This window comes from Pelophylax lessonae, assembly GCF_965119305.1.
Source record: "Pelophylax lessonae genome assembly, chromosome: 11".
Taxonomy (NCBI): Eukaryota; Metazoa; Chordata; class Amphibia; order Anura; family Ranidae; genus Pelophylax; species Pelophylax lessonae.
Genome location: NC_138778.1, coordinates 191,976,943 through 192,000,762, shown reverse-complemented (window position 1 = coordinate 192,000,762; position 23,820 = coordinate 191,976,943). Strand labels below are relative to the sequence as shown.

At 45.3% G+C, this 23,820-nt stretch overlaps 2 protein-coding genes across 2 annotated transcripts in view; one reads left to right on the top strand and one right to left on the bottom strand.

The window, feature by feature from the left end:
* LOC309566686 (piezo-type mechanosensitive ion channel component 2-like) overlaps positions 1–11,286 on the top strand; it is a 141,433-nt gene extending 130,147 nt beyond the window's left edge. The window contains exon 55 of the mRNA XM_082271945.1: positions 10,950–11,286. Coding sequence (XP_082128071.1) covers positions 10,950–11,205 — 256 coding nt within the window. The 3' untranslated portion in view covers positions 11,206–11,286. The remainder of the gene's footprint in view (positions 1–10,949) is intronic.
* A 1,822-nt stretch (positions 11,287–13,108) lies between these two features.
* NPEPL1 (aminopeptidase like 1) overlaps positions 13,109–23,820 on the bottom strand; it is a 41,529-nt gene continuing 30,817 nt past the window's right edge. The window contains exons 11-12 of the mRNA XM_082272337.1: positions 21,396–21,506; positions 13,109–13,580 (exon numbers count right to left, since the gene is read on the bottom strand). Of these exons, the coding sequence (XP_082128463.1) occupies positions 13,428–13,580; positions 21,396–21,506 (264 nt within the window). The 3' untranslated portion in view covers positions 13,109–13,427. The remainder of the gene's footprint in view (positions 13,581–21,395; positions 21,507–23,820) is intronic.

Genomic DNA, 23,820 nt, shown 5'->3' with positions numbered 1-23,820 from the left:
AAACAGAAGGGAAGCCACCCTGTGGCTATGGGTTACCTGCCTAGTGCAGATCTAATAAAAACTTGGTAAGGAAAAGGATTGTGCTTCTGCGATTCTAACAAAAATCCCAATTGGAATGACCTGGTGGCCATTTCTGCCAATTAACAGGTGCGCTCGATGGGCAACAATGAGACGACCTCCAAAACAGGAATGGTTTTACAGGTGTAGGTCAATGACATTTTTTCCTCTACTCCTCTTTTCTGACTTTTTCACTAGTTTTGCCTTTGGCTAGGGTCAGTTACTACTGGTAGCATGAGGTGAAACCTGGATCCTATAGATGTTGCATGGGCAGTCCAATTCCTCCAGGATGGTACATCAATACATGCCATTGCCAGAAGGTTTTCTGTGTCTCTCAGCGCAGTTTTAAGAGCATGGAGGAGATTCCAGAAGACAGGCAGATGTCTACAACTCTGCGAGAGCTGGACAGAGTCGTAGAAGGTCCTTAACTTATCAGCAGGACCAGTATCTGCTCCTTTGTGCAAGGAGGAACAGGATGAGCACTGCCAGAGCCCTACAAAATGACCTCCAGTGGGCAACTGGTGAGAATGTCTCTGACCAAACGATCAGAAACAGACTTCATGGGGGCGTGGCCTGGCGCAGCATGTGAGAGGACGTGTGTGAGAGGAGCTTCGCCGGACCGATATCCTTCACCGCTAATCCTGCAGCCCTTCGGGCACGATAATCCTTCCTTCACCTCCCGCACACCCGCGGCACCGACCTCCGCATGTCTCCGCCGAAGAAAGGCTCTGAAGCTGCGGCAAAACTGGCTGCATTCCGGAGGCTGGAGAAGGAGGCCCCGATCCAAGATGGCGCCGGCCCGTCGCTCGTGGTGGAGGAGCCTGAGAGCCCTGCTACATCCAAGGTTTTGGAAGCGATTGCTACTTGCCAGACCATGCTGACAACTAAAATCGAGGAGGTGAAGGTAGATATATCTTTGATGCGTCAGGATATGCAGAAGCTGAGGGACAGAGTTGGTGAGGCTGAACACAGAATTAGTGAGGTGGAGGACTCCCTCCCCCCATTGCAAAGCTCCTCAGACAGGCTGCAGCAACAAGTACACCTTATCCTCCAAAAACAAGATGACATGGAGAATAGGCTGCGCCGCTGTAACCTGCGGTTCATTGGCCTCCCGGAGGGCTCTGAAGGTGCTGACCCCTCATCATATTTGGAACAATTGCTCACTCAGACTTATGGCAGAGAATCCTTTTCACCCACTTTTGTTGTGGAACGTGCACATCGCCTCTCAGGGCGCCCCCCCCCTCAGGGTGCACCCCCCCGCACGTTCATCGCTAAATTCCTGAACTATCGGGACCGAGATGCCATATTGCGCCTGGCCAGGGTTAAGGGGAACATTCCATTTGGAAATCACAAAATAGCGATTTTCCCCGACTTCTCTGCTGAGGTCCAGAGGCGCCGCAAGAGCTTTTTGGAGGTCAAACGCAGACTGCGTATCAAGAATATCAAATACTCCATGTTGTATCCGGCCCGTCTTAGAGTGGAGGGCGAGGACCGAGCCTACTTCTTTGAGGATCCGGAGGCCGCCATCTCCTGGCTAGAAGGACTGGAAGCTAGAGCCTGACCACCTTGCCCTGGCGACTTCATGATACTTTCTCCCTGATGGCCTATACCTTAAGCTGCTGCAAGGGTGGAGGAGGGGGTTTTGTAGATCCTGTGGAACTCAAGACTTTGCATCCCCCTTCCCCCCCCCCCTCCCCCCTCATTTTCCTGCACTATTGCTCCTGTGTTTGACCGGCGGAGCGCCCTAGCTCCACAGATGGAACTGATTTCTCTGTTCTCTTCCTATGGACTTCCACCTGCCCATAGGCTTTGCTACCCAGCGATACACCTGTTGGTTTTCGCCCCCTACACCCGCTAAGGCGTGTGTTTGTGCCCAACTCCCCTGTTGCCCCCTGCGACTTCTGCTGGACCTGGGCCCCCTTGTTTATTCTATTTGTATTTTGCTGTATTTTTGCTGCATACCTTGGGGGTCCCTGGCCTCCTGATCTTGCTCTTTCCCAGTCGCATGTGGGCCTGTTCTGGTTGAGGCACTTGTTTGGGAACATGCCCGCACAAGTTGGGGTTGGTGCAGGGCAGGGAGGGGGGATTGGGGTGTTACCATTGTTTATGGTTTATATTTGGTACAATCTCTATACTGTTTCTGTTTTATGCACATTGACCTCAAGTAATAATTATTTGCTCTTTTGCTGCCGTTTATCGCCGCTGGTGTGTGACCGTGGACTTGTTGGTTCCGTGGCCTTACTGCCTGAGATCCTGGGAGCCTCCGCTCCGCGCTCTGTACTACCCCTGCCATGGCCGCATTGAAATTGTTGACGTGGAATGTCAGGGGTATGCGTGATAAGATTAAACGAACGGCTGTCTTTAATGTCCTACGCCGTGTACGGGCTGATATTATAGTTCTGGTGGAGACACATTTGGAGGGCCGTGTACAACAGTCCCTCAAACGTCCCTGGGTTGGTTGGGTGCAGCACTCTGCTTATAGCTCACACTCCAGGGGTGTGGCGCTACTGGTGGCCAAATCGGTACATTTCCAGCTCCTAGGATCTCAGGTCGACCCAATGGGTAGATATGTTTTTCTCAAAACGTCAGTCTATGGGGAATTGATGCTACTGATGGCTTTCTATGTGCCCCCCCCTTACTCTGCTGTGATTATTATGGAGGGACTGGCGTTTATGGCACAGAGCCCAGGGGCCCCGGTGATCTGGCTGGGTGACTTTAACAATGTGATGGACTCGGGTCTGGATAGGTCCGGTGGCGCCTCCCAGGTGCCGCCGGGGTCGTCCCCGACCAGGTTCTCCCGATTGTTGGAGAGCTTTGGTTTGGCCGACTCTTGGCGCAGCAAATACCCCGCGCAGCGCGCGTACTCCTGTTTTTCGGCTGCACACCACTCTATGTCACGCATTGATCTGATATTGCTGTCTCGAACCCTGCTCCCCAGGTTACTGACGGCAGGCTTCGCCCCACGGACTCTGTCTGATCACTGCCCTTACTGGATACTGTTGTCCTTGCCCTGCAATAGACCTCCCCCGGCCTGGCGCCTGAATCCCGCCTGGCTCCCCTTGGTGTCGGATGGGAACGACATTGAGGGGACCTGGACACAATTCTTTTCTGACAATGAGGGCACTGCCTCCCCGGCTGCGGTGTGGGAGGCGTTTAAACTGTTCGCCAGATCCACTATGATTTCCAAAATCAAGGCGGTTAGAGCGCGGGCTGCCGAGGAGATCTCCAGGGCAACGACAAATTTAATTGAAGCTGAACAGGCCTTTATGGGGGACCCGACTCCGGCACATGAATCTCAGTATAAATTGACCTCTAAAGTCCTTTCCCAACTTGACTACGAGAGGGCAAAATCTAAGATGTTTTTTCAGAAGCAGAATCTGTTTGCACATGGTGAGCGGGCGGGGAAACTCCTCACATACTTAGTTCATTGTGAGGATAGGCCCCCGGTAGTTATTGCTTTGAAGGATGACCTGGGTAATGAGATCGCTGATCCTGCTGCGGTGACACAGTGCTTCCGCTCATTTTTTAGTACTCTTTACACCTCTAGGGCTCCCGCTGACTGCACTGACATGCATGACTTTTTGGACTCTATTGACTTTCCCACTTTGACACCCGACCAGTTGGCGACCCTCGAGGCACCCATCTCTGTGGAAGAGATTGCAGCAGCCGTGTCCAAGTTCCCTAGGTCTAAGGCCCCCGGCCTGGACGGCCTCCCGATTGAATTTTTCTCCCAATATTCGGAACTCCTTTCTCCTAAATTATTGGCTTTGTTTCAATCTCTATTCAAAGATGCAACCCTACCCCCTTCTATGCGGGAGGCGCTAATTGTGCTCATTCCCAAGCCGGGCAAGGATGTACACGCCCCAGAGTCTTACCGTCCCATCTCTTTGCTCCCAGTAGACACTAAAATCCTTGCGAAAATTTTATCCCTCCGCCTTAACAAGGTGATCCTTTCACTCGTACACTCGGACCAGGCCGGGTTCATGCCTGGGAGGAACACCTCATTTAACCTTCGCCGGTTATTTATGAATCTCCAGGCACGGCACGACGGAATGGGTGGCAGGGTGGTGGTCTCATTGGACACGGCTAAAGCATTTGACTCGGTAGAGTGGCCGTTTCTGTGGACCTGTCTGGACCGGTACGGCTTTGGACCTAATTTTATTAAGTGGGTCAAACTTCTATATAGCGCCCCGGTAGCTAGGGTCCTGGCAAATGGCTGGCAGTCGACCGCCTTCCCTTTATCCCGTGGCACTCGACAGGGGTGCCCCCTCTCCCCCCTGCTGTATGCCCTGGCCGCGGAACCTCTGGCGATGGCCATTAGAGCACATCCCGGGATTCGAGGCCTACGTAAGGGACCGTTGGAGGAGAAGATCAGCATGTATGCAGATGACACTTTGTTATATTTGGAAGACTCTCGGGAATCCCTACTCACGGCCCTTTCTTTAATTGAACGGTATGGACGATTCTCCGGTTTTCAGATAAACTGGGATAAGTCACAAATTCTCCCGCTTGACGAGAGCCCACAGGCAATCACCCCCGCAAGCCCAGCCCTACAATGTGTATCCCGCATTAAATACTTAGGGATTCAAGTGACAGCTAACTCAGCAGATTATGTCCCGGATAACGTTCAACCCCTGTTCCCTCTGCTTAAGGCTAAAATTCAAGTATGGTCCAAATTACCTCTGGGAGTGATGGGTAGAGTCAATTTAATTAAAATGATTCTCCTTCCCAAAATACTTTATGCTGTATGGCACTCTCCTATTTACCTGCCACTCAAGCTGTTTAAGCAGATGGAATCACTCCTCAAGACCTTTGTTTGGGGTGCTGACCGACACAAGATCTCCTGGCGCAAACTCAAGAATCCTACAAACCTAGGGGGATTGGCCCTGCCGGATTTTAATCTGTACTATCTGGCAGCTCAGTTGTCCCAGTTCTTTCACATAGATAAAACAGATAGAGAACGTTTTTTGACCCTGCTCTGCCCTGGGTGGGCTCATCCCCTCGGGGACCCCCTCCTAGTTATCCTTAGGGGTGTCAGGGGCTCGCCGGAGCCCTTGTGCCCCAGATCTCTTCTATACCACTATTGTCGGATCTGGGAGGTGGTAGCGTCCAGGCTTCGGTGCCCTCCATTTCACACATTCACCCCTCTGTGGCATAACAGCGCATTACGCGAGTTCCTTTCCATCCCTGACCTGTCGATATGGAGCGGGAGGGGTATTCTTCTCCTTAGCCATATCTCCACGACCTCTGGTCTGCGGTCTTACGAGGCCTTGCAGGATCAGTTTGCGATCCAGGGCCCCATGCACTACAGATACTTACAGCTCTCCCATGCCTATAGATCTCAATTCCCTGATGGCCCTCCTGAGCTAGAATCGGTTACCACCCTTGAAATTGTTAAAAGTACAGCACCCAGTCACCTTATTTCCATGTTCTACTCTGAACTTCACACACCTTCCTCGACCACCTTGGCTTTTGCACTTAAGACCCGCTGGGAGCGCAGTGTGGGGGCCATGGAGGATGAGGAATGGGAGGATGCCCTGGAGACGTGCCACAGAGTGTCGCCAAAACTGTCGGATCGCCTAACTCAGACCTTTATAATACACCAGGCTTATCTCACCCCACTTAGACTGTCCAAATATCACCCTGACTTGGTCCCTTCTTGTCCTATGTGTGGAGACCCTGACGCCTCCTTCTTTCATCTCTTGTGGAGCTGTCCCCTATTACAGACTCTATGGCAACAAGTAGTCACATTCCTCCATGACAAGATGGGGTCTCCTCTGCAACTCTCCCCTAAGGAGTGTCTCCTGGGGGTTTACCCAGATGGAGAGATGCCCAAATCCACTGTCATATTTCTTCAGGAAACTTTGTTTATAGTACGTACACTGATAGCCAGGAGGTGGATGAGACCTACTCCTCCTACTCTAGGTTTGTGGATTAAGGAGGTTAATAGTGTCATCCCATTTCATAAACTTTTATATAAACATAGGGGGTGCCCTCAGAAGTTCAACAAGATTTGGGACAAATGGGTGCAGTGCCCTGATACGGCTCGGTAATGCAGTGGGTAACTATTTTATGTTGACCGCCCCTGGTAAATCAATATTTTCTGTTCGAGGGTTGGATCGACGGAGAGCCACTGACTACTGTTTTGTTTTTTACTATGTCTGTTCTGTCTCTCGGTGCTGATCATTTTGTATATTTGTATTTTTGTACCCCAATGTGTTATGAACCTGATTGCAGTTTCAATGCACGGTTTATTTTTGTATTGTACCAAAGATTTCAATAAACCTCACTGTTTTGAAAAAAAGAAACAGACTTCATGAGAGTGGCCTGAGGATCCTCCTGTGCTTACTGCCCAGCACTGTAGAACTTGATTGTCATTGAACACCAGAATTGGCAGGTCTGCCATTGGAGCCCTGTGCTTTTCACCCCTAAGCACACGAGACAGATGTGAAAGGATCTGGAGAAGCCATTATGTCTGTAACATTGTTCAGCATGACCAGTTTGGTGGTGGGTCAGTGATGGTCTGGGGAGGCATATCCATGGAGGGACACAGATCTCTACAGGCTAGACCATGGCACCCTGACTGCCATTGGGTATCGGGATGAAATCCTTGGACCCAATGTCGGACCCTGCTGGCGCAGTGGGTTCTGGGTTCCTTCTGGTGCACGTCAATGCTTGGCCTCATGTGGAGAGAGTATGCAGCTAGTTCCTTGATGATGGAATTGATACCATTGAATGGCCCCCATGCTAACCTGAGCTAAATCCAATAGAACTCCTCTGGCACATTATGTTTCAGTCAATTTGACACAGCCAAGTTGCACCTCAGTCTGTTCCGGAGCTCAGTAATGCCCTGGTCCAGATCTAGAAGAAAATACCCCAGGACACCATCCGTCGTCTCATTAGGAGCATGCCCTGACATTGTCAGGCATGCATACAAGCACATGGGGTACAAAATACTGAGGACCATTTTGGAGTTGCTGCTATGAAATTTCAGCAAAATGGACTAGCCTGCTGCTTCATTTTTTCACTTTGATTGATGGGGCGTTTTTGAATTCAAGCCCCCCCCCCCCCCCCCATATGCATCCCTATGGGGCAGCAGATGTCAGCGGAGACATGTCTGCTGACACACGCTGCCATCCGCATCTGATCCTGTCCGTGAAATCCGGACGGATGGAAACCCCATTTTCCAATCCGTCCAGGGGATCGGATTGGATGAGAGCGGACAGGCGGTCCATTCTCATCCGATTTCCCCATAGAGATGCATGGGGCTCTGACATCTCCCTCTCCGCACACAGAGAGGGCGATGTCACCTTCCTGATCAGCGGGGATCTGTGTTTACGATCCCCTGCTGAGCAGAACGGCTGCGCCTACGGAGGCGGACCGTGTGAAAGAGCCCTAAAGGGGTGATAATTTTAATTTCCATCAAACGATGTGATATCCTTTTGTTCCCAACACAATACCCATTCCATATCAGTACAGATATTCAGCATGATATTTTTCCCCATTGAGATCTGATGCGTTTTCAAAGTTTTCCTTTAATTTTTTTGCCACCAGTATACCCTGATCTACAAATTTCCTCCATTTCAATTTTGATCTTGTCTACATTGAATGATCAAGGCTGAGTGCATTCCAGTCATCCTTTTTGCTCCTCATTGGTCTCATAAATTACAATATCCCAGCCTTGTTTGTCTATAAAACTGACTCTCTCTGACTGCTACAAAATCATACCTCAAGGACTAATCTTCTGCCCTGCTTTATGGTTGCTGGAATTGCTGAGCTGGCTGTTGGAAGGTGGGGAGACTTATGTTTATTGGAGTCTTGTAGGTTTTCTCATGTACCATTGCAGTGGACTGTGTTCTTTTTGCCATTTGGGGTTGGAACAACATTTGTTCCTTAGTAAAAGAACTGACAGTGCAGACCCCCTAAACCTTGGTGCTATTTACTGATTCATAATTTTTATTCAAGAGGGTACACATACTGCTCCCCCTCCAACTTTGGGATTTAAATCCATTATTGCCAGTGCAACAAATACCTCCATTTGAATCTATTTATGAAATCTCCTTGACATTACTATGCCATAGCGTAGCCTTTCTTGTGGCCATTGCTTCTGCCAGAAGAGTTTCTAATGCCCCATACACACGTGCAGATTATCTGCAGACTTACCAAAACCATATAATATGAGGTCAAACCTAAACACTTTCAATTTGTATGCAATCCGGCAGTCCCTTGCACTACATAGAAAAGGTAAGTCTGCAGACAATCTGCACATGTGTATGGGCATTAGGGTTTCATGTTGTCTCCAAGGAGCTACATTTGATCTTCCGTAGAGACAAGGTTGATGAGGCCAATATATATATATAAAAAAAAAAAAAGGGAACCATAACCCCCCCCCCCCGCCAGCTAGAGGCTGTACCACGCCACAGCAGGAGTGAAGGGTAAAACCTCAACCCAGGCATATATACCACAGGCGTGTTTAATTGAGTTGAGCAGTGCACACTTACAAGTGTTTTCACTGAAGAGCACCCCCCATTCACTGAATTCATCAGCAATAATTGGACACTATAGCACTTTAAATTGTATTTATTTTTTGAATATTATACACCTTTGAGTTTGCACTATTAATACACCAATTTGATTGGCTGCCAAAACGTGGGATTGCACTTTGTATGAACAGCAGATTATTTGCACATTTATTACTCAGCACTTATTTTGCACTAGCAGCACTTTACTCCAATTGGTTTCAGTGTATTTATATTATTTAATAATTCCTTCAGCACCGCTTGAGCATATGTTTAAGCACTTTATCTGATTTGCACTTTAATAACAATGATAAGTATTGATTCATTTAAATTGCACATAAGGACTTTCGCATAAAGCAATCACCAGAGCACTATTTTTTTATACTCGCATATGGATGTCTTATGATGGAATACCATATATAATCAATTGTATGTTTTGATTTATCAATGTGAATTCACACCACATACAACTAAATGTATAATCTGATTTGTATTGACATTGATTAGATCGCTGAAGCGCAGTACATTTAAACACCCAATCACATCCCTTGTTAAATATGTAAAGGGTGCGCTAGCCTAGCTAATAAAGGCCTACCCCACTTTTAAGTACACAATGGGACCCAGAGCATGTATGTAAAACAAAAATGTACTTAACCCTCCTCTTATGTTAACATTATAGATAGTAACAGAAAGCTAACGGGTCGGTTTTGACCCGTGTCTTAAATCAGCCATAATATACCCTCTGAACAATTATTTATCATCCAATTTGTTTCTTACCTCTTGGTTACCTTGTTAGGCTTCTTTATCCTTGAAAAGATTAGTTTTAATATTTTTGGTGTGACCACTTAGACCTTTCTTTTGATAGCATGCCTCTCCTTTTCAAATTTAAAAAATGGTAAAATAAAGTCAGCAACTCTGAAATGTATTGGTCCTATGTTTCTTTACTTTATTTAGAGAAGCAGGCAAAGAGATAGGCCCCTCCCCAACTACAGCTCACAGGGTTGAGAGGTGATTGGCTGTCAGTGTTACTAAGCAGAAAGAGTGTTTATGATTTCAGTTTTGGCACTTATTAGTGTCCTAAAATCCTATATTATAACTGGGTCAGAATTGACCCTAACACCATAAACGTCTTAATTTTCACCACAGTATTTTATAATTTAGTGAAAAGGATTCTTTTTCTATTACATTGTTTAAATAGAGGTTCCTGTCAAAGTAAAAACATCCTGATGCAATAAACAAATTTATGTGATACTTATAGACATTCAAAAAACCTGAAAACGGGTCGGTTCTGACCCTAACACTAGAGGAGGGTTAAAGTGAAGCAATACCTTTTTTCACTTCTCAATGCATGTAAATACACACTAGCTCTATAGGAAATCTTGGTAAGCGTGACATGGTACTGCTCCCAAACCATAAGTGACAAGGACACCAAACTTAGGGAGCACGTTAAGGGGACCCAGGACTATGGCATGGTAGATTACCTAGGCAAGCAGGCTAACCACAAAATAGGATATGTGCTCCCTAGCTTTGGTGTCCCTTTCACTTATGGTTCGGGAGCAGTGCCCTACCAAGCTGACCAAGATTTCCCATAGACGCCAATGTTAAAAACCACAAGTAGAACCATGCCAAGCTGTGTTCGTACTCGCGAGTGTACATAAAGTGCGTGTACCTAAAACGAGGAATGCCTGTAGATGGCAGCAGCTCCCTGAACCCTGGGAGAGATAATGCGAGTAAGAAAAACTAGTGCGCTGTCTGAACCAGTTGGATGACCTAATAAAAAGTTATGACAATTAAAAAATTGCAAAAAAATCTACACAGGTACACTAATATGATCCATATGAAAATGTGAAGTGACACAAACATGCACAAAATTCCAATGGTGAAAAAGAAAATAAAGAAGCTTTCACTTGTGAAAGTCCAATAAACATAACATTGTAGCTAAACGAAAAAATTATGTTTATGGGATTTTCACAAGTGAAAGCTTTATTTTCTTTTTCACCATTTGAATTTTGTGCATGTTTGTGTCACTTCAAATTATTTTCATATGGAACATTAATGTACCTGTGTAGATTTTTCACAATTTGTGTGTATGTTTTTTCGCAATTTTTTTATTGTCAGAATTTTTTATTAGGTCATCCAATTGGTTTAGATAGCGCACTAGTTTTTCTTAATCCCATCCCTTGTCTGCACCCATACTGGAAATATATCATATATAAGTAATGTAAATTTTTGACCCACCCAGCATCTGTTTCAGGCTTCCAAAGATGTGAAATTAGAACTTTTCATTACTGAGTGATAGAAGGAACATACTGCGCTTATTGCATCAGATCAATATAATAACCCATATTTATTTATTTATTTTTTTTTTCCCAGCATTGTTGGCCTTTACATGTCAGTTGTTCTGGTCATTGGCAAATTCATCAGAGAGTTCTTTAATGGGATCTCACGCTCCATCATGTTTGAAGAGCTACCAAACGTAGACCGCATTTTAAAACTCTGCACAGACATCTTCTTGGTGCGTGAGACAGGAGACTTAGACCTGGAGGAACAATTGTTTGCCAAACTGATCTTCCTCTACAGATCTCCTGAGACCATGATCAAATGGACCAGAGAACGGCATGACGAGTGACCTTCACAGATGTGGACCAAGGACTCCTCAGTACTTCTAAGAACACAGAGTTATAGGGGTGTGGACTGCAGGCTAGTACCATGTCATTATGTATTATTTAATGGAGCTGCAAAAGAATGTGGCTCAAAAGGAGGCAATGCACATTTACATAATGATAATTTGTATGCAACTAAAAAATAAAGTAGTAAAACCATTGATTTATACAAAGTATCTGAAATGTGCATTGTAAATCCTATAGAAAGTTGTGACCTGTAAGCTAAACACTGTTTTTTTTGGATCAAAACAAAAGGGTGTTTTAAATACCTTCGGTAATCTTGGTGCTTGGTTTTGGAGGGAAGGTGAAGTAAGACAGCAAGGCATTCACTGGGCCATGTTTGAGCTTTCCATCAGTAATCTGCTACCGTTTTAATCCTTTTAAGGGCCTAAAATTATTGAAGTTAATCTGAAAAACCTTTAAAAAATAAAAACAAACTAGTACTGGGGTTTTTGGTCACTCAGAACTGGCAAAAAATTGCTTTGGTTAAAAAAAGAAAAAAAGCAGCAGTAAAAGTGACAGATTTCATTCCTGAGCTGGCCAGCACTGTGTGATGCTGAAACTAATACCAAGCACTGCTTCTGTGTAACATACATGGACACACAACGTGGAGAACACATTTGGTGGTGCATGTAACATCTTTTAATTCACTTCAAACCAAACTGTTTAGTAGAGACAAATGGAGGCAGAAAACGCTCCTGATTTTTTGGCACCCCTCTGACTTTAGCTTTACTGACCTGGAACATATTCAGTAGTTTACATACTTGTTCCAGGTCAAAGTCTTAAAAGGTATAGAATTTCAAATGACAGCATGACAAGCAGGCAACTAGAATTTGCAGAAGCAGAGGTCAGCACTGGCAGTCTACAGGTCTTGTCCCCATATTTTTGGGGAATGATGACGAGGCACAAAGCATATTGTACTCTAGCTCAGTGGTCCTCAACCCTGGCCTACAGGGCCCACTAACAGGCCAGATTTGCAAGATAACTGAAATACATCCCAGGTGATATCATTTGCTGCTCAGGGATTGCAGTACTCTAGTCTGCATCTCTCCAAGGTAATACTTAACTCCGGTCCTCAGGGCCCACTAACAGGCCAGATTTTGAGGACCACTGCTCTAGAAATTTCCACCAGCATAGTAGTCTGGTCAAGGATCAATAATCCCTGGCAATTTGTGGACTGGCCCCTGCTCTCTGCTAGCTATAGGGGGGACAGGGCAGTTTCCCTTACAGAGAATGGAGGAATATTCTCTATGGTAGCAGAACCAATGCATCCCCCCCCCCTCAGAGAAAGGTGAACTGAGGAAACATAAGTGGACTGGTACAGGAAGAACTTTAAAGTGAAAGTAAATATGAAGTTGAGCTTTAAATAGTTTGGGATAACTAACATTTCATTACCACTGTATTCCTACAACGTTATGGGGTCTGCTGCCAGAACAAAATAGAAACAGCCATTCACAGGAAGCCTTGTATTTTTATAAATGAATTCAAAGCTTCCCCCCGATTGGCTGAGGTTGAAAGGCGGGCACATCAACCCAACTCATTTTTGTTATGGTAGCAGATGGGGAAGCCTCCAGACTGCTGCCAACATAGCACTGCATGTAGCCATGCTACAAATAGTCATTACAGCACTGATGGTGGCTTCAACCAGTAAAGGTAAACAAATTAAAGTGAAAGGGTGAAGTTAGGCTGTAATGTTGCTGATCTGTAAAGATGAGGAAAAAAAAAAAAAAAAAGCAAGCATAAAAAAAGCTGTTGGCCTTAACTACTAATGTGTATTGCTGCAGGTTTCAGGGACCAGCTCACTGGTTACACTGAAAACATTTGATTCACAAAAGCTATGCTTATTTCTACAACTGAAAAATTCCAGTAACAAGCTCTTTATCATGTATGCAAAACAGTTTTATTGAAAGCAGTAAATGGTGTAGAAAGGGCCTTTCACATAGTGGTATCTAAGGAAGGAGGACGACACTGCACCAATAAAATGCCTGCCTCCCCAGTTCCATGTAACTGCCAGCTGTGACATACAGGCCCGAGACAGAAAAAGTGACAGAAGATCTGGTTGGCACAGGTTTCCATTATCAAGTACTGGCAACATGAAGAGGCTTCGATTACAGACACAGGCAGACGGACCAGGCCTGGTCATATCGGATACACATAGTGCAATCAGTGGTTACAGGCAACGCTCCACTTACACAAGACGCCTCCTTTTAGTATCTCGTTCAGGGTTTTCTTCCACTTCATCCACCCCCAGAGGGGAAACCATATTGAGTAAAGGGTCCTCCGAGGCACGACCAAACAGGGATAGGAGTAATGCCACCCCAAAGCCTGTAGCCCTCTCACCCTGCATGAAATAGTAAAGAATAGAAAGAATGTCACTAGAGTGAAGCAAACAGCCAAGCTAATGGTCTGCATAGGCCAACTACAGGTCAAGTTTTGAAGGATTTTAAAAGATTCTACATTGAGGGTCTATTTCTATGACTTTGCACTGATTATAGGACATATTACAACAAAGATTAACTAAAAAAGCCAGTTGGTATTCGTTTATGGTAGAACAGTGGATCTGGAAGAAAAAACAAACACATGGTGGCATGTGTCCTATTGGAGCCCCTGACCAAACATGCTGGGAAGGTCCAATAAGGTTACATTATCACGCACAGGAGGTCTCTACCAGAAAGTAACTTCCAGCTCAATGTCAAAGCCAAGAGTGTGATAGACTGTAGATATGAGCGGTTTGATTTCAAACACTACATTATGTCTACGATTGCTCTCTTTGGGGAGATTTAACCACTTGCTTACTGGGCTTTATACCCCTTCCTGCCCAGGCCAGCTTTCAGCACTGCTACACTGTACCCATATGATTTTTTTTTTTTTTATTAACACAAATAGAGCTCTCTCTTTTGTTGTAATTTCATCACCATTGGTTTTTTTTATTTTTTTGCTAAACATACATAGACTGAAAATTTTGGGGAAAAAAAAAAAATATTTGCAAAAAACAGTTTTCATAGTTTGTTATAAAAATTTGCAAACAGGTAATTTATCTCCTTCATTGATGTGCTCTGATGAGGCTGCACTGATGGACACTGGTTAGCAGCAGTGGGTGTCACTATGTAGGACCGATGTCCTGTTTACACAAGCTGGTAATCTGCTCTTTTTTTCTCCCCTCACGCTGAGGGGGGACAAAGAAAAAAAAAACAGATTACTGGCTTCTGTTTACATTATGTGATCAGCTGATCACCTGGTAAAGGGCTGGGATCGGCCCTTTACTTCAATCTGTGAACAGCCGAATTGGAGTCAGTGATCACGGAGCGCCGACAGTGTGAACAAGGGAAGATGAGAGGGAGTACGTCCATGTACGCCCGCCCATCTTTCGGCTATAGCACGGGCGTCAAGTGCTTAGAAAGGTGACACTTTGAATATTTATATTGTCATCATTTCTGCAGTTTTATGATACACACGCGTGTTGGTATTTAAAAACCGCATGGTGTTTTTTTTTTTTACATAGTCCTTTAGGATAGGATACATTCAGCATAGCTGAACCTGCGATCTGTGTCACACAGTCCCCTCCCCCCACACACGTTGTTAGTAAGCACCAGGCATACATTAACCCCTTGATCACCAATAAAAGTTAACCCCTTCCCTGCCAGTGTCATTTTTACAGTAACAGTGCATATGTATTGCACTGATTACTGTAGTAATGTCACTGGTACCCCCCAAAAGTGTCAAAAATGTCAGTCAAGGGTCCGATCTGTCCACCGCAATGTCGCAGTCCCGCAAAAAACGCAGATCGCCGCCATTACTAGTAAAAAAAAAACAATAAAAATTACATAAATCTTTCCAGTAGTTAGTAAACGCAATAACTTTTGCGCAAACCAATCAAAATACGCTTATTGCGATTTTTTTTTTACCAAACATATGTAGCAGAAAACAAATTGGCCTAAAATGTTAAAACATTTTGATTTTTACATATTTTTTGGGGGAATTTCATATAAAAAAAAATGTGAAAAATAGTTCTTTTTTTCAAAATTGTCGCTCTTTTTTTGTTTATAGCGCAAAAAGTAAAAAATCGCACAGGTGATCAAATACCACCAAAAGAAAGCTCTGTTTGTGGGAAAAAAAGGACATCAATTTAATTTGGGTACAGCGCCGCACGACCGTGCAATTGTCTGTTAATTCACGCAGTGCCGAATCGCAAAATAGGCCCTGGTCTTTGAGCAGCCAAATCCTCCGGGGCTTAAGTGGTTAATGTAAACACAAACCAGTTATCAGTGAGAGAAGGGGAGAAGAGAGCCAATACCTGGCTTGTGTTAGAGACATCTATACTGATTATCAGTGCAGTCCTACCAGTGCCGCTTATATGTACCCATCAGTACCGCCCCATCAGTGAAGGAGAAAAATTACCCGTTTGCAAAATTTAACAAAAGCTATGAAAAGTGTTTTTCAAAAATTTTCTGTCTTTTTTTCGTTTGTTTAGCAAAAATTAAAAAACCCAGTGGTGATTAAATACAACCAAAAGAAAGCTCTAAGTGAAAAAAAATATATAATAGAGTTACTCTTCCCGAGTTACTCTTACAGGAAACACCACTCCATCCATACAGATTTACGCCCCCTGTTAGCCAACACCCTTCAATTCTCCAAGAGTACCTTCAGCCAGCTGGGGAGACACAGACATCATACCAACCTCCATCTTGACCGTCTTATGTCCAGATCTTCGTCGAGTGGGTAATGATGCTGTCCTGAAAGACTACTGGAAAAGACGTTACCGGTAAGAGTAACTGTTTTCCCCCATTGTCTTTCAGGACAGCCACCTTTGAAGGGATAAGCGAGTACTTACCCCTAGGGTGGGACCACCGCTTGAAGAACTTTGCGCCCAAAAGCCTGATCTTTAGTGGACAACAGGTCCAGCCTGTAGTGCTTGGTGAAAGTTGCAAAAGTGGACCAGGTTGCTGCTTGACAGATCTGCTCCGGAGCAGCACCAGCTCTTTCTGCCATGGAAGTTGCCATAGCTCTTCTAGTGGAATGTGCTTTGATGCCTACCGGGACGTTCTTCCCACTTGAGGTATATTCGGCCTGGCTAATGGCTAACCTAAGCCATCTGGCTAAAGAACGTCTAGAGGCTTTGGAACCTCTACTAGAGCCAGCAAATAGGACACTCCTAACTTATGGAAATTACTCTCCTTTTCATTCACAAGATTTGAACAGAAAATTGGCAAAACGATTTCTTGGTCTCTGTGAAACTTCGAGACCACTTAATGTAAGAAAGCCGGATCGGTTCTAAAAATACGATCCAAAAAAACTTGTAGAAAACGAAGCTCTAATAGAAAGAGCTTCTAGTTCACTATTCTTTCTGGCGGTAGGGATTGCAAAAAAAAAAAAAAAAAAAAGCTGCCTCGAGGCTTAAAAACTGCACCGCACAAGTAGTAATAGGTTAAAACAGCTCTCCCAAGAGGGCCTTTAGAACCACAAATAGATCCCACATAGGAAAAGGGACATTGCTCACTGGTCTCTGCCTGCTTAAGGCCTTAAAGAAACAAAATCACCCACGGGGTTGTCAGCTAAGTTTTTTTTTTTTTTTTTTTTTTTTTTTTTTTTTTTTTTAGAAGTATAGACACCTTTTGCCGAAACTTGACTCTTTAGGGTGCTGACAGCTAAACCTTTATCTGCCCCACTTTGTATAAACTCCAGTACTGTCACTGGGCTACCTACATCCAAGGAGCTTCCTGCGCACCAGCTGTTAAAACGCTTCCAGGTCTTAAGGTAAATGGCCAGCATTTTCTTTTTCCTGCTACTAAGCAGAGTCGCCATCAAGTGATCCGAAAACCCTTTGCTCTTCAACAACTCTTCCTCAGAAGCCAGGCTGCAAGATTCCAACGTCCCACCCCCACCCCACCTGGGGACAGGAAACTGGGCCCTGAAACAGAAGGTCTTCCCTAACTGGTAGAATTGAGTCAGGCTGGATTTTTCCAGAATCAGGAGCCGCCCCAGGCTCTCTAAGAAACATCTTGCCACCAGTAGGTCCCTGGACACCTGCTCCTAAGAAGGGGCAAACGGGAGCAGATCGTCCAGGTAGGCAGTGACTGAAATGCCTCTGAGCCACACGGAAGCCAAGGCTTCTGTCATGACCTTGGTAAAAATGCAGGGCCGGGGGGTTTGAGAAAGAGGACAGTCTGAAAGGAAGGGCCTGAAATTGTAGGTGTATCGCGCCCTCTTTCGTCCTCATGGCCAACCTAAGAAACTTCGAAAGAAAGGGGGAATGGTCTGACACTAGCAATTGTGTGCACCCCCATCTCAAATACAAAGAAAAGAGTGGCCAGATGGGACTTGAATGAGGTGCATGCAATAGTCACTACTATGGAATAATGAATGTATTTGTTTATTATTATTTGTTTATTATAAAAACATAACTGAATATGAACAAGTACTGACAAGTAATAGATGTCAGATATTAATACAAAACATGATCAACATGACAGGATTACAGAGCAACATACACATGAAGCAATAGACTTATAGCAAGATACTTGCCGTGAAGAAGGAGCGCGGCTGCCCTCCCCCAGGCAGCAAGCACGCTCAGAAACGCGTCACATGCAGATGACATCATCCAGGTTCGACTATCCACCAAGCCTCGCTGTCAAGCAAATACACCGAGCCTACTTCCTGGTTCTAACCTTGCCGTACAAGCCGGCCACGGCGAAAGGATTTCGGCTCCAGCAGGACGGATGTCCATGACCGGATGATTTACACTTCTCCACACTGGAACCTTGTTTTATGGGCATGAATATATGCTTACTAACGTGAATGCATAATTTTATTCATTAAACCTGTTGCATAAGGTCTACACTTAGAGGCGCCTCTGTTTGTCTTTGTTTTAGCCCTGTGGAACCCCTGGCTTTGGTTTCTGAATGGCTGCCCTGCATGGTGGACTTTTCTCCCCCTGTGCCATTAATGACTTTTAACACTATGGACTTTTGGTTCGATATGTGATCAAGCGCCTGTTAACATTGTGTATTACTGATGCTCATTGGCCTGTGCATTAACCATTATACTCGTATTGTATGTTTTTACTCAATTTAAGCTATATACCAAGTCTATTGCTTCATATGCAAGTTGCTCTGTAATCCTGTCATGTTGATCATGTTTTGTATTAATATCTGACATCTATTACTTGTCGGTACTTGTTAATATTCAGTTATGTTTTTATAATAAACAAATACATTCATTATTCCATAGTAGTGACTATTGCGCGCACTTTATTCAAAGTCCCATCTGGGCACTCTTTTCTTTGCAACCTGAGAAACTTCTGACACCCTTCCGATATGGGAATATGCAGGTAGGCATCTCTCAGGTCTATCGCTATTGCTCTTTGGCCCCAATATTTCTTCTGCTCCTCGGTACAGAAGTTTATCTGAGGGTAAGACTTCTTTTTGAGAGGTTCAATACGTCCACGCTTTAAAAGGAAAGGATTTTTTATTGTCTGCTGTCCGATCCAGGACAGTTTCCAAGCCTAGTCCGAACAGGTGGTCCCCTGTAAGAGGGAATAAACGCACAGTTTAGCCTTGGACCTGCTATCGCTCTGGCAAGTCTTGAGCCAAAGAGCCCTCCCTGCTGAATTGGCAAGGGCTGAAGATCTAGCGGACATGCGTACCGATTCGGCAGAAGTGTCCACAATATAAGCTACGCCCCGTAGAAGCGTGGGGAAGGAAGACAGGATCGTCTCCTTCGAGGTGCCAGCTTCAATGTGCACTTTATTTTGGGTTAGCCAATACTCCAGATTGCGGGCAACTACCGTCATAGCCATGGCAGGTTTAAGATTCCCCAACGAGGAATCCCAAGCTTTTCTAAGGAGAGAATCCATCTTTTTATCCATAGGATCAGGAAGAGAGCCCATACCCTCAAAGGCTAGGTCTATCTGCCTTGGAGAAACCTGCGTACAATTTTGGTGACTTGTTCCCGACGCGTCTTCTTTGGAAAAGGGAAATCAGGGAACTGGAAAAGAAAGGCTTCCTCTCAGGATCTTGCCATTCCTTTTTGACAGCTTCCATAAAGGACTTTGTATACCAGGTAGACCCCCTCCTTCTTTGCTTGCCTAAGCCCAGGTACATTTGGTCATGAAGAGACCAAGTCTTCTCCTCTTGGATTCCTAAAGTGGTGTGGATAGATCCCAAAAGATCTTCCACCTTTTTAAGGGTTATTTATACCTGGAAACTCTAATGGAATCACCATCCACCCCTTCTGATTCAGCCCCCCCCCGTGGAGCCTGAAGGTGTACGATCACATTCCCCCCCCCCCCCCTGTTTTTCAGTACCCCCAGTGTTTCCCCACTCGTAGAGGGTACCACCGGTGGAGGTGGAGCATTTTCCTGTTGTGCTGGCTGAGGGGAGTTCTAGGGCTGAGGAAACTGTAAATCTGAAAATAAATCCTTAAATGACTGAAAGGTGTTAGAAAGCTCCTTGACAGATGCAGCTAGATCAGTACTTTATTCTGCCGAATGTCCCTTAGCCTCTAGGCTCTCCACACCCTCTTTACAAGGTGCCTTGGTCCAGGATTCCCACATAGTAGCCTTGCATGATGGGCATTTTCTCTTGGCGCTATGTGGGGATTTGGATTTGTCTGAGGCCTTACTCTGGAATACAAAAGGAAAAAACATACTGACTAAGCACCTATCTGGGCCCCCCAGCACAAAGCATAGCATGTCCCATAGGGAGAGTATTTGGGAGCGACCACCACCAGGGTCCCAGCATTACCAACATAAATCCCCTCCCCCCCATTCAAACCACTGAGGGGGGACGCCACCGTGAAGCTAGTGGGGGGGGATTGGGGAGTACGGGAACGCCACCCCAAGGTTCTCTTACCTTAGGATGGCTGGTGATGGCTTCACTAGGAGCAGTCCCTGAGGCCTGTGCCTCTGACATGTCCTTGGGAGTGGTCCTGCCTGGGTGCTTATAGCTGTCCCCTGGCTTCTGCCTCACACCAGCCTATCAGCCGGCCCGTTTCCCATTACCTGAACCTGAAGTCGCAGATATCGGCAGAAGTGCCCCCCTCCACCGTAAGGGACGTCGCCCGTCATCCAATCCAGCAGCAAGTGCGGGAGGACCGGCTGCACCTCCATCACGCTCTCCCCCAAGAATGAAGAGCGGGCCCCCACAGCCTCAGACGTCCACTGAAAATCTGGGGCAACATTTTAGGCGGCCGAAAGGTTAACAGGATCCCTACCCAGATGTCAGCCGCCATTGGAGAAGCCTTAGCTCTCCCTTCCAGAAAACACAGCCTCAGCTCCCTGGCCATTCAGCACTTGGTTCCTGGCGGTGTCTAACCACTGGAGGAAATACCAGAACTGAAGGGCGCAGGCTAACAGGGGACTTAAATCTGTATGGATGGGGCAGTGTTTCCTGAGAAGGGAGGGGCCAGGGTCTCTCAAAGGTGGCTGTCCTGAAAGATAAGTGAAAAAATGTAATTTGGGTACAGTGTTGCATGATTGCACAATTGTCAAAGTGCGACGGCGCTAAAAGCTAAAAATTGGCCTGGGCAGGAAGGGAGTAAAAGTGCCCGGTATGGGCAAGTGGTTAAGGGCAACTTGAAGTTGTAACAGTCGTCTCCCTTCTCTTTTCGGTCAGGCCCGTTCACATTGCGAGATTTGGAATTCAAAATGACATAAAAAAAACACATGAAGAGGCTTTGGGTGCCATTATTCTTAATTGATTGTTGCACCACAGAATCAACTAATCGCCAAAACACGCTTTTAAAAGATGCGCTAAGCTTGTCAACCCAAAACCGAGCAGGAGCTTCTTTTGGGTGACAAACACACATAGGGTAGCCGATTGAAGTGAATAGGCTCCCTTATGTGCGACATGTGAAATCGCTAGTGGTAATATGTGAACCAGCCTTAATGTGATATATCAGGCAAAACGTTATTGGTAAAAAGCAGGTCTCAGACTGTATGCTTCTTTGCCCTGTTAGATGGAAGAAGGGACCGCTAACTATATTTTGTGATTTTTAGCAGTACATTTTAAAACAATATCCCACTATTCTATTACATACGGGTGGTTTAATTTTTAACCGCAGCCTGAATAAACCACAAGATGTCAGTATCAGATTCTGCACAGGTCTAGAAAGAAGTAGCTGGTTTGGAGAGGATGTAAAAAATGGAAATATAACTGACCGCATGAACAGGAGATGCAATGTCCACATGAACCCAGACTCCTGGCCAGTCAAAGCCAATATGGGAGGCAATGAAGAGTCCAGCACAAGAACTTTGGGCGTTCTCTCGGTCCTGAAGTAGACACAAAACATTAAATGTGTAAATGTATAGAAAAAACAAACAAAAAAAAAAAAATGGGTTTTAACTTACAGTAAAATCAATTTCTCTGATGTTCATTAACGGCCACAGCTTCTGATCTTCATAACCATTGGGTTATACTGCCCCCTACAGGAAGGAGTAGGACACTAGGCAGAAAAAAAGTCTGGCTAAGCCTATGGGCAGTCCCAGGGGGTACCAGTGTTAATTTTGGCAGCAAATTTCAATTTAGTTTTAGTCTTAGTCTTAGGACTAAAATGGCATTTTAGTTTTAGTCCCATTTTAGTCTTCTGCAAGTGTTTTAGTTTTAGTCGTATTTAGTCGACTAAAACTCCAGTATATTTTAGTCGACTAAAACGCCCTACATTTTAGTCGACTAAAACTCATTTTAGTCATCTATAATCAAATGGGTGTAGTTCAATTGTAATTTGTAATGCATTATTTAAGCATTTCTCTACAATTTCCAAACTCATTATATACTACTGCTGGTCCTGGAGTGAAAAATCTAATATGTTATTATTTATGCTTTGAGCATGCACCAGTGTTAATTTTTGGCAGCAAATTTCGATTTAGTTTTAGTTATAGTCTTTTGACTAAAATGCCATTTTAGTTTTAGTCGTATTTTAGTCACCTGAATTGTGTTAGTCGACGAAATTAACACTGGGGGGTACTCCTTCTCCCTTCTATAGGTACTCAGTTTTGTTACAAGCAGTGTCAAGAAGAATTGCAACTCCACAGAGGGGTGGGTGCTGTGTCCGTCAATGAACATCAGAGAAATGGATTTTACGGCAAGTCAAAAATCCCGTTCCCTTTCGTTCATTGATGGACACAGCTCCTGATCTTTAAAATCATTGGGACGTCCCAAAGCAGTGTTAACCATGATGGGTGAGAACAGCAAAAAAATTTTCCAAGGCTAAAACAGTAGCCAACCAGGCAACAGGAGCTCAACCAAAACAACTGGAGCTCACCTGAAAAAAAAAAAAAAAAATACAGCTTCAAGAGGATCAGGTCCTCTAAAGAGCTGCCTAAAAAACCATGGGGCCTAAAGAAGCATCCGCAGATGCCAACACATCCACTTTAAAGAACTTTGTGAAAGTGTGCACCGACGACCAGGTGGTCGCCTTGCAAACCTGCGTCACGACACCTGATGATTGAAGGCCCCGGAGGCATAAAATGCCAGAGTAAAGTGTGCCTTGACAGGGAAAGGAGGAACATGACCCCTGATGGAATAGGCCTGAATAACAGCCTGATCCATCTTGAAATGGTCGCAGAGGAAGCAGACAACCCTTTCAGAGATCCATCCGTGAGCACAAATAGTGAGTCTGACTTCCTAAAAGACTCCGGAGCTGCCAGGTACACTCCAATTGCCTGGACCACATCCAAGGAATGCAAGGCAATTTCCTTCGGATGTTTTGGCCTGGGACACAGGGAAGGCAACACAATTCAAATGAAAATCAGAGATAACCTTTGGGAGAAACAACGGACAGGGGTGAATAACCACCTTATCTCTGAATCACCAGTAAGGTGAACAACATGATAACTCTGCCAGTTTCAACACCCTGCGCACAGAGGTGATAGCCACCAAAAAGCCACCTTCTCAGACAGCGTAAGCAAGGGAATCTCCAGAACGTTCTCAAAGAGGCTTCTCTGGAGGACCGAAAGCACCAAAATGAGGTCCCAAAGCCGCACCGGAGAATCCAAATGTCGGTCACGCTAAAAAAAGGTACGCACCAGGGAGTGTGTGTGGTCAAGGGTCGTTGGAAGACGACCGCCAAAGCCGACACCTGGCCCTGGATGATATTCAAGGCCAATTTCTGTTCAACCCTCCCATTGAAGGAAGGTCAAAATCCGAGCCACCAAGAAGGAACGAGGATGAACCTCAGGAGAGACTTACACCACGCAATGTACGTCTTCCACGTACAATGGTAGATCTTCTCTAAGCCGCGGCCGTTGCATGTGTGATTAATTGCGCACTGGACATCCCTGAAGACGATCCGTCCAATAGTCCAGGCACATTCTGATTACTCAAGAGTTCCAAGACTTTGATCGGTAGTCTGGACTCTTACAGTGTCCAGAGCTCCTGAGCAGAATTTTTACCAAGGACGCATCCCCAACTGGACGAGCTGGCTTTCATGGGGACCACTGTCCAATACAATGGGAGGAAGGATTTGCCCAACCGAAGCACCAGAGAAAGAAGCCACCATATCAGGGACTCCTTCCCCGACTCTGCCAGATCCGATTGTCCAGAGACTTCAGAGTCTTGTCCTACTTGGACAGAATCTTCCTTTGC